At 34.7% G+C, this 11,684-nt stretch overlaps 1 protein-coding gene across 2 annotated transcripts; it reads left to right on the plus strand.

The window, feature by feature from the left end:
* On the plus strand, window positions 333-9,568 carry LOC109720539 (uncharacterized protein sll1770). 2 transcript variants are annotated; one of them, XM_020247734.1, is made up of 18 exons: window positions 333-469; window positions 1,365-1,995; window positions 2,074-2,217; window positions 2,981-3,106; window positions 3,243-3,330; window positions 4,525-4,618; window positions 4,929-5,022; window positions 5,116-5,170; window positions 5,405-5,496; window positions 6,267-6,437; window positions 6,662-6,718; window positions 6,808-6,891; window positions 7,037-7,121; window positions 7,460-7,521; window positions 7,653-7,727; window positions 8,060-8,164; window positions 8,431-8,572; window positions 9,184-9,568. In XM_020247734.1, the coding sequence occupies exons 2-18, from the start codon at window positions 1,411-1,413 to the stop codon at window positions 9,255-9,257; spliced, it is 2,133 nt and encodes a 710-aa protein (XP_020103323.1). In that variant the 5' UTR covers window positions 333-469; window positions 1,365-1,410; the 3' UTR covers window positions 9,258-9,568. The 2 variants fall into 2 exon arrangements, with proteins under 2 accessions (XP_020103323.1, XP_020103324.1); XM_020247735.1 differs by lacking the exon at window positions 333-469 and adding an exon at window positions 529-549.

Here is an 11,684-nt window from a genome sequence, read left to right on the forward strand (position 1 = left end):
GAAGGGTATTGATGAAATATCCCATATATATATATATTATATATATTCGAGCTTTTCGAGCTTTTCGAGCCTAATTCAACGAGCGAGTAATACTCAAGCTCGGCTTGAAATGAATTTCGAGCCTTTTATTTGTTCAAGCTCGCTCATTTAATTTCGAGTCGAGCTCGAGCGAGCCGAATATCGAGCCGAACACGAGTCGAACGCGAGCGCGCTCGCTCGTTTGCGAGCCCTACATGCCACACACAATTTCTCTTTCACTCTCCCACTAAAAAAAAAGAAATAAAATAAAATAAAATAATAAAAAATAAAATAAAATAAAATATTCTCTTTCTCATATTTCTCCTCACCCAGTCACTCCTCTCATTCAAAAAAAAAAAAAAGAAGAAAAAAGAATCCAATTGACCACGTCTCCCTCGCCCTTTCCGACGATTTTCTCATTGGCCACAATTTGTTCTTCGGGAACCTACAGGTGATTTGTGTTTGATGCGTATTCACCCCTCCTTTTGTCTCAAATCTCTCTTTTTTGGTGCTAATTTTGAGTTTTGTGAGGTGGGTATTTGAGATTTTAGGATTATAGATTGGGAGAAGTCCAAAATGTTCGATTTTGTTTGCTTTGATTCATTCATCAGTTGACTTGTTCGATGATTTGGAGTTTTGGTTTTTTTTTTTTTTAATTTTGTTTTATTTGAGTAATTGATTGATACCCAGTTTGGAATTGATTGTAATTTGTTGCTTTGAACAAATTTTTTCCTTTTTTTTTCTTTTTTAATGTTTGTGATATTGTTACTGTAAAGCAATGGGTGGTTTTTATGTGAGAATTGAGATTTTTAAGACAAAGTTTACTGCTTTCTTATGATTAATGAATTCATCTGATGTAAATCCTGTTAATTAATTTGTGCAAAATTTGATAATTTTGAACACATTGTATTGAGTTTGTTGAATTAAGTTAGAGAGTTCATAAGAGAATATTCATAGCAGTTCTGAATCAGATCTTGTACTTCATAACAACATCATTGCAGGAATTTGGTTTTGTTGTGTAATTTTTTAGTTTCTGATTCACTTACTTTTGGGTTCTAATGAAGCTTCCCTGTAAAATTTTTACCAAAACTAACGATTCAGCTGCTCGTGAGCTTTATTTCTGATGTAATTTGCAGGAATTTTGAATTCTGAACAAAGTTATAGTTTCTGATTGCAGGAATTTTGAATTCATAACACAATCATTGCAGGAATTTGGTGTTGTTGTGTGATTTTTTTTAGTTTCTGTTTCACTTACTTTTGGGTTCTAATGAAGCTTCCCTGTAAAATTTTTACCAAAAGTAAAAAATTCAGCTGCTCATGAGCTTTAATTCTGATGTAATTTGCAGGAAATTTGAATTCTGAACAAAGTTTCAGTGTTCGTAATCTTCGATAATGGCGGCAATACTGGCTTCGAACAGCTGTTGCCGCCATTTCTTTGAGAGTTCAGAAGACTTTGGCTTTTCGCGATCGATCTCCAATCTCAATAATTTCACAAAGCCAGAAGGACCGATGAGTGAGCTCTCGACGGCAAAGAGGTTTCCGAAATTCGTCGCTGAAGTTCGTCAAGTAGACTCCGATAAATATGGGAGTAATGGTCGACCGACGAAGATGGTTTCTACGAAGGATTTGATAAGAAGCAACAGTAATGGCAATGGCCATGTGAAACCATCGGCAGTTAATGGTTCGAAAGTGGTTGTTAACGGCGCTAACCTTGTGAAAAAGGAGAGTACTTCAGCTTTGGTTAAGACCCGAAATAGAAAAGCCCCTCCTCAAAAGCCGAAAGCCCCGAAGGAGGAGCCTTTCGAGGAGGAGCTAAAAGTTTTACCTTCGGATGAAGGATTCAGCTGGGCTAAAGATGATTACAATGCTTGGCAAAGGACTATAGATATATGGTCTTTCGTATTCTCTTTACGAATCCGTGTTCTCTTCGATAACGCGAAATGGGCGTATGTCGGTGGCTTCACGGAGGAGAAGCAGGTAAATTGCGCGGCACGCATGAATTTGTCCCTTTTTTGTTCTTTTTTTGAGATAACGGAATTGAATCTTCTTATGCAGAAAATCAGAAGGAAAAGAACTGCTTCATGGTTGAGAGAGCAAGTGTTACAGCTCGGGCCGACTTTCATAAAGCTCGGGCAGCTATCCTCGACGAGATCTGATTTATTTCCAAGAGAATTTGTCGATGAGCTCGCTAAGTTGCAGGTCCTTCTTTTCTATTGTTGTTTCCCCGCTTCCTTTGGACTAAAAGAAATTCCTTTGCTGGTTTAGCTTTATTATTTATGACATTAACAGAGTCCGGCTACTCTACTCTTATGAGTACGATCGCCCTCGTACTCATAAGTTGTTTTCGATGATAGAGCTTCCGAATCGACGATCCACACCGTTAAACGTTATCTAGAGCATTTAAAACGTCTAGAAATCAAATTTCATAATTTTTCGACATCATTTACCTTACGATCAAAATGTCACAACAATGATAATTTTTAACGGCCGGTGTGGGATATTTGCTAGTTTAACGGTGTAAAAGAATCGAAATCGGTTGAATTTTTGATAGAAAATTCTATTCACTACATAGATAAAGATCAATAACTCCGATCTTAAATTGAAGGATCCGATCATCCATTTTTAAGACGTCGTTCGATTTTGACCGTTCATTTTATACCCGCTTGATGAACTTTATTATGATTTTGAAAAATTACGAAATTTATTTTCTAGAAGTTTCAAATACTCTAGATCATATTTAACGGAATGGATCGTCGATTCGGAAGCTCCATCATTGAAAACAACTTATGAGTACGAAGGGCTCTATACTCATAAGAGTATAGTAGCCCTAGCCGACATTAACATATTATCATCTTCTTCATTTCATTTTGCACAATAATTTTAGAGCAGTACTTGAAAGAACATATTATGCGTAAAAATGAGGTCTCATAGATTTTAATTTTGTTTCTTTACCTTTATTCAGGATAGGGTACCTGCGTTTTCACCTGAAAAAGCAAGAGCCTTCATACAAAGTGAGATGGGTTGTCCAATTGAAGTTATATTCAAGGAATTTGAAGATTGGCCGATTGCTGCGGCTAGTCTGGGTCAGGTACTATTCTTCGTATATTCTTCCTTTATATCTCAAATCTGATATTATAAATTCAGTACATCTTTTCCGCTTAAATCTATCTATTAGATGGCGTCACTTAACTTTCTGATATATGCTGTGCTACTATTTCTTTTAGGTACATCGAGCGGTGCTTCATAATGGTGAGAAAGTTGCAGTGAAAGTTCAGAGGCCAGGACTCAAAAAACTTTTCGACATTGATTTAAGTAAGATGACCAGAACTTTCTAAATATTTATTTAAAGTTTTAGGATTTAGAAACTGAAACTGACCACTTTCGCCAGCTTATCACATCGACTTAATTTTGCAAAACAAGTTATGAGCATCGATAGCGAATCTTAAGAACGCTAGAGAGGGGTAATATTTGGATATAAGTTTAGGAGCTTCATTTTTCGAAGCAACTCATCTTCAAGAAACTCACATGCGGTGTTGTCCATTTATGCTCATTTATACCTATTGCATATGTCTTATTACTTGTAAATGAGTAGTATTTTGAGCTTTTCATGCAAGATTCCATTATGGCAAAGAAGGGTACAGAAATCTATACTTTCATATGCTTATTAAAAATCTAAACCATACTACCTCAAATAGAGCTATTTATTTTGTTACTATACATTTTAGGTTTAGTAATTATATCAAGAATTCAAATGCCGTGGCATGAGGCCGTGCCGAGAACTTATTGGCATGGTATGGCACAGTGCGTGTTGTGTTGTGTCGTGCCTATGCGTTGCCGATCACAAAAATACTTGTGTGCCGACACACTATGACATGGAATATTTATTTTCTTTGGCATCAATTTCTTGTAATTGTTTATTATATATCTTTATCACATCTTTTGTACTTTATTGGGATAATATTTTGCGAATTTCGAAAAAAAGAGGATGTTGAGCCATGCAATGGGTATGTAGGTCGTATCCTGTTGATACCTTATTAGCATAGTATAGAACAGTAGACACGGTCCGTACTGATGGGCACTTAAAACCTTGTGCTATATATTATCCTTGATTCTTGAGTATGCTCTATACTTACTAGTACTGTATATGGAGGATATATATATATGTCCACCGTCTGATTCATAGCCGCATTTTCTTTTTACAAATATGCCTATGAAGTACGAACTTTTGAAGTATGAACTTGGTAAGCAGTAAGACATAATTTCAACTTATGAATATGCCCTATATAATATCCATATCCCCTTTAATATACAGAATGTTTTAGAATGTTATAATGTATAAAAGGTACCATAATTTTCGTTGAACGGTTAATTTTAGAGTGTTACTAACTACTAATGTGTGTATCCGTAAATGTGCTTTTCAGTAGTATCTCTTAGTGGCTTTTACCTAATAAAATGCACGTCGACACTACTTCTCTGATTATTTTATATTTCATCTCCATTTTCCAGGAAACTTGAAATTAGTGGCCGAATATTTTCAGAGAAGCGAAACATTTGGAGGTCCTTCGAGGGATTGGATTGGAATATATGATGAATGCTCCAAGTGAGTTCTTCGGTGAATGCTATCATGTTGTTTCATTTTGATATTTATATTATCATTAGTAAATACCATAATGATGTTGATATACCAAGCGCCTTTTTCTCAATTTTCTCATGATTTAAAAGGATTAGGTCACTATCTAAATATCAGAGCTCTAATATCTTCGTTTATGTGAGAAAATTCTAACAACGAATCAAGGATCACTTTTGGAACAAAATTTATGTTGGTAGAGTTAGCTATTATTGACTTTTATATGTTTATCTCTGTTTCCATGAATATGATCATGATCACTATTCTAATTTGTTGGTTTCAGGATTCTATATCAAGAAATTGATTACATTAATGAAGGAAAGAATGCCGACAGATTTCGTCGGGATTTTAGAAACATAAAGTGGGTTCGCGTACCAGTACGTTTCTCCGGCAGACAAATTCAACTCCTTAGTTCTTTATTTATCATTCTGAAGTGTTAAGCTTACAATTGTGGTACTTTGCTTTTGCAGCTTGTTATGTGGGACTACACTTCCCAAAAAGTGTTAACCCTGGAGTATGTTCCCGGTTAGTCGTACTTACTCTATACAAAACATATATAACACAACATAACTCTTTGCATGTTGAAAGCTGAATGCATCACTTCAACTCTTTGTGGTAATTTTGTTTTTCCTTTAGATGATAAGCGGAACATAATGCCCGTTATATGATTTTGGTCGGATTTATAGATGATCAAGTTAGTACTGCAAATCTGATTCAGATCTCTGATGTTCTATTTGCTTTATTTGTTTCCATGAGCAGGTATTAAAGTGAATAGCTTGTCTCAGATTGATGCACGAGGATTTAGCCGTTCATTAATTGCGTCACGTGCAATAGAATCTTACTTGATTCAGGTAAAACAAATGTTTGATTCAGTCATGCATGTTGATTGAGTTAATCATTACTAGCTTAAGTTTTTCACTTGAGTAAGCGGCTTTACAAATGATTTTGATGAAGGTTCCCATTGACACAAAATGAAGTTCAATGCATCGTTGATGGCGACAACTTGAAGTTTGTTGATTGGTTTAATTCGGTCATTACTGTAATGACTAAAAGAGTAAATGCTGCAAAATCAATAATAATAATATTCTAAACATTATTCTTGCATGTCATGTCGAACAAAACAAACTAAAACCTGCCTATTTAGACCACCAGCGGAAAACACGTGAGTGGTTAATATCTAATGATGTTAGCCAAAACCATTCAAACATGGCTAAAATTGTGCTTTTCTATCTGTTTCAGTGTGCTCATTGTTGAAATCGCTCTACAATGTTTTGGTCAAAATTTGAAATCATAATAGGGTGAAATATCGTTAAAAAAATTTTATTTAACTATATTTTGCTGTCTCATGGTTAATCATTGAGGAAATGTAGAGATATGTTTTGTCTAAATGACTATCGAATAGTAGAGAGTGGAAGTGAAATATTATTTTGATTTGAACTTTAGCCTTTATATTATCGATTAGTCGTAAGCAAATATAATTGCAGAGATGAATGTTGTGGTTAAAAAACAATTCGAGATCGAAGCCATAGTTACTTATCTTTATTTGTAATTTATCAAAGAGTTATATAAACTTATATATGGTTCTGTAATGCTAACATGGTTCAATTGCCGTAAACGCAAGATTTTGAAAACAGGCTTCTTCCATGCCGATCCCCATCCGGGCAATCTTGCTATCGACAAGGATGGCTCGCTTATCTACTATGATTTTGGAATGATGGGCGAAATAAAATCGTTTACCCGAGAGAAATTGCTCGAATTATTCTATTCCATCTACGAAAAAGATGCAAATAAGGTACTTTTTCTTTTAAACCTTTTCCATGCAGATAAAACCACTAAGTGTATCGTGATTTTCACTTTTCCCTCAATAAATTATACCTATAGATAACCCCTAAATTTAAATTTTAGGGGACTAAATTGCTGGATCATGATAAATTGTTCAGCTTAGTAATTCATACCTCTTTTCTTAGATCGTATATTCTTCATTCAAGGATTCTCTACAGCACTGATTGTGTGCAGGTTATGAAATGTCTCATTGATCTCGAAGCACTCCAACCAACAGGAGATTTGTCACCGGTTCGTTGGCTTGTATACATTTTCTCGTATTACTGAACCTGTTTGATTAATAATTAGGCATTTGAACTAAAATGCTAATTGTTATTTAGGTAAGGAGATCTATACAATTTTTCTTAGATAATCTTCTGAGCCAGACCCCGGATCAGCAGCAGACTTTGGCCGCAATTGGAGAGGTAAAATACGAATTTAAGTTTCGATTTTGTTTCTTTCAGAAGCAACATTTACTGTTATTTCATTGTGTTAAAATGTATGGAACTAATAGCTTAATCTACTAGAGAATGATGTTTTTAATATTTATATTTCAATTTTCATTTGCAGGATTTGTTTGCAATAGCGCAAGATCAACCGTTCCGCTTTCCATCCACATTTACCTTCGTCATAAGAGCATTCTCAACTCTCGAAGGTTCACTCTAAAATTCTTAACCATTGTTTTCATTATTCTTTTTTAAATTTCTAAACAATGAAGGTGGTACGAGGCATCGAGACATCTAAACATGATTTTGCATAGTGTGTTAAATAAAAAGGAAAAAGCCTCAAACCCCAAAGTCGTAGCCATGAGCTTTAAATTTAAGCACGCATGGGGGCTCAAATCCCTGACCTCAAAGTCAGCTCCTGAATATCTAACTGCTAGACCAGTAGTGGTTTGGCACATCAGTACAAGCGGTTGTTATAAGTATCGATACCCTTGTTAATATCCACAACCTAAATCAACTGCACATTTAACGAGACTGCTGTTGCCAGGTATTGGGTACACATTAGATCCGGGCTTCTCTTTTGTTAAAGTTGCTGCACCATATGCGCAGGTTCGAGTTTTCAAACTTTTTACCTTGTTATTACACTAGTTTATTAGATCATAATCTATTTCCCTTCGCTTTGAGTGTCAATGAAAATTTGCTTCTCATACCTAAATGCTGTTTGATTCATGAACTTTTAGGAGCTTCTAGATATTAAACAGAATCAACCCGGTGGAGTAGAACTTGTCGAGGAGATTAGAAAGCAAGCTAATGACGTAAGTGTCAGGATCTCTTTGCTTTTGCTTAAACATTTTGCAACAATAGTGTGCTTTAGTATTTTTGATGAGTATGCGGCGAAAAGCCTAATAGTTTCTTCTTGCTCTTTTGTTTTGACTCGAGAAAAAAAAATTGTTCAAATTTTATGCCATTTTTTGGATATGTTGATTCATATCTTGCTCTCATATGAGAAATTATCACCCGGACCGTCTTATACCCTCAGTAGTTCGATATCAGTTTCTTTCGACGATTTGATACATTCTCTTGGGTCATTTTCTAGGTAGTATTTTGTAGTGGTTTCTCTAATATGTGTATACATATTTTACTACAGGCGAGGAACTCAACTATGTCAATGCCCTACCGAATCCAGCGGATAGAGGACTTTGTGAAACAACTCGAATCGGGCGATCTAAAGCTTCGTGTCCGAGTGCTTGAGGTATGAGTTTATGACATAATTTTCGGCGACACCGTGATACCTCAGCTATATTTTCATTTTCTTTGCTTCTACCACTAGAAATTGTTGCCTACCAATTCATCGTCGGAAACAGTTACATTCTTTTTCGAGCGTAAAGTAAATCAAAATGTTCACAAAAAAAAAATCATATCGAGCTATCGGCTTTTATGCTTTTGCATTGCATAGATTTTCCTTCTGTAAGTTGTATTAAGTTGTATTGATTCAGAAGTTGGCGTTCGTTCTTGCAGTCGGAAAGATCTGCGCGAAAGGCCACCATACTCCAAATGGCCACCATGTACACAGCTGTGAGTGGGACCCTCCTAAATGTCGGGGTCGCGCTGAGTAGCCAAGGAAACTATGCTATCGCAAATAGCTCTTTTGTCGGTGCAGGTGCGTTTTCTTTTAGGGTTAATTTCCCAAGTGCCCTTCTGTCTACTCCTAATTACATAGATACCTCTAAAAAGTTGTCGATATCAAAATTACCACTTTAATTTCATGAAACTATCGTAATTACCCTAATTTATGAACTCCGTTTGAAATTTGGCCGTTTGCTTGTTTCACCCATAGAGCATTTTAGGGTTTAGAGTTTAGGATTGTATAGGGTTTTAGGGCTTTAAGGTTTTAGAATGTTAGGGTTTTATGGTTTTAGGGTTTTGACAACTTATAGATTTTGAGGGGTAACGCCGATATTGACGACTTTGAAGGAGCATTTGTGATATTTTTAAAGCTTTGAGCGACACATTTGAAATTGCCCCTTTTTTTGTTCATCTCAATTTTGCGTAAATAATTTACTTCTGTTTCAAATAATCTTTCTAATCCAACTGCAACACTTGTACTAGGTCGAGAAAACGCTGCAACTCAATAATATCATGAAAATAATAAACTGATGTATGAGATGCGATCGACATTATGAAATTACCGTAAAATTTAGGTTTTGCAAAGAGAGTTTCGGTTTCTAAGTTGATTTGGTTCAATAATTCTAAGCTTCGCGAGAAATGCAGGTATATTCTTGGCATTGGTGGTTAGATCGATGCAGCGAGTGAAAAAGCTCGACAAGTTCGAGAAGATGATCTAACCGCGTTCCTGCGTAATCTGACGAGAACATTACGATCTCTGACGACGTCTCCTCGCGCAAATCATCTTCAACTTATAGCAGTTTTTATAGGCAATTTGAACAGCAGAGGGGGAAGTTACTTTCCCTGTATACAAATCAAATTAAAAAAAATGTAAATTGTTTTATTATTAGTTTAAAGCTGTATATTGGATTCTATATCTATTTTTTGCCCCACAAAATGGGCTTCAAATTGATTAGTTATATGCCCAAGAAAGAGTAATTAAGGCATGAATGTAATTATCTTATGGCTTAATGGGGGGAAATTTGAGTTCTATGCTTCTAAAATTAGTTAATGATTGATTTGAGTCAGTTAATGATATTTTGATCTCAAAATTTAAGCTAATTACTTCAATAAATTTAAAGTTGTAAGAATTATTTGAAGCATACTAGCTAAACCTGAAAGATAAACGACGCATTTAAATTTTAATGTTGACTAATTCAGATTAAATAAATTGAGAGATGGAATAGTAAAAGTTAAAATTTGAAATGCTGAATAGTTAATTCAAAATAATTCATATTTCAGATTGTTTGCTTTCGCTCAGTATATTGAGGAAGGAAATAAGGATAAGAACTTTGGATGTGACAAAACACAATTCAAATTGGATCTGAGAAGTGGATGTGGAGATATTTTTGAAACCCCTGAGATTCAGATTCACTAATTCAACTTTTGACATCACTGAACTGAGCCAGATAGTTATGTGGAATTTTTGCCCCATATAAAGAGTATGTTTGATTTTACGTAGTTACAACTGTACTATAATTATAAATTTATGTAAATTCAAATTCAGCGTTTGGTTCAATGCGTTTGAATTTAACTGCTGTAGTCGGAGCTGTGTAAGGAAGCCCAACTATAACGGTCTAAGGGTCACGGACACCTCGGAACACGACACAATTTGGACACGGCGACTTAGCATCTTTCAAAAAAATAGGATTAGGACACGGTATGGACACTACTAATAAAATATAATATTATTAATATAATAATAATACATAATTATTATTTATAAAAGATTAATTTTTGATAAATATTGTTATATTTCTCATACAATAGAAAGTTAGAAAAAATTTTATTGATAGTTTATATAGTTTAAGATAGAAATTCTCCACTATATATAATTAAATTTGTATGCATTCGTTAGAAAGTTAAAATATTTATCATCTTATATTATATATACATAAAAAAGTAATATATATATATATATATATATATATATATGGCTAAATTACAGAAAACTCCTCTGTCAAAATCCGATTTTTCACTTTTCCTCCCTGTCATTTAAAACCCTACACTTTGCACCATTGTAAAATGAAAAATGTTCACAAGAGGTACGGTGTGAATTGTGATGATAAAATGACCACTTTGCAACTCACCATGTTCACAGCAGAAAAGACTGAAGGCGTTTTTGGCATAAAAAAAAAATAATAATAATATTTTATATTTTATAAACGGAACCCTAACGAATTACTAATGGCAGGGGCGAAGTGAACATTTTTCATTTTACAAGGGGGCAAAGTGTAAGTTTTTAAATGACAGGGGGGAAAGTAAAAAATCGGGTTTTGACGGGAGGGTTTTATGTAATTTAGCCTATATATATATATATAGTGAGCTGGTATGCTTATGGAAGCACGGAACTCTCCATGCTTCCAAGTTGTTTTCGATGTTCGGACTTTCGAATCAACGATCGGCTCCGTTAGAGTTGATCTAGAGTATTTGAAGTATCTAGAAAATAAATTTTGTGATTTTTCGATATCATTTGCCTAGTGATCGAAGGGGTTCAAAATCAATACTTTTAATGGCCGTGGTGAGCCGGTTGCAAGTTTAACGGTGTAGAAATATCCAAATCATATGAAATTTTGATAGAAAATTCTTTATACCATATAAAACAAGATCAATAACTTTGATCTAAAATTTTAATGTCATATCATCATACTTTGTAAGATTTTTATTTTCAGCCGTTGACTTTGAGCACTTCAATCACTAGGCAAATTATATCGAAAAATCATAAAATTTATTTTCTAGATATTTCAAATACTCTAGATCAAGTCTGACAGAGCCGATCGTCGATTCGAAAGTCCGAACATCGAAAACAAAGTGGAAGCACGGAGCTTGGAAGCATGGAGCGTTCCGTGCTTCCATAAGCATCCTAGCTGCACTATATATATATATATATGCTATATTATATAAAACCCTCCCGTCAAAACCCGATTTTTTACTTTCCCCCCTGTCATTTAAAAACTTACACTTTGCCCCCTTGTAAAATGAAAAATGTTCACTTCGCCCCTGCCATTAGTAATTCGTTAGGGTTCCGTTTATAAAATATAAAATATTATTATTATTTTTTTTTTATGCCAAAAACGCCTTCAGTCTTTTCTGCTGTGAACATGGTG

Source organism: Ananas comosus, linkage group 14 (genome assembly GCF_001540865.1).
Source record: "Ananas comosus cultivar F153 linkage group 14, ASM154086v1, whole genome shotgun sequence".
NCBI lineage: Eukaryota > Viridiplantae > Streptophyta > Magnoliopsida > Poales > Bromeliaceae > Ananas > Ananas comosus.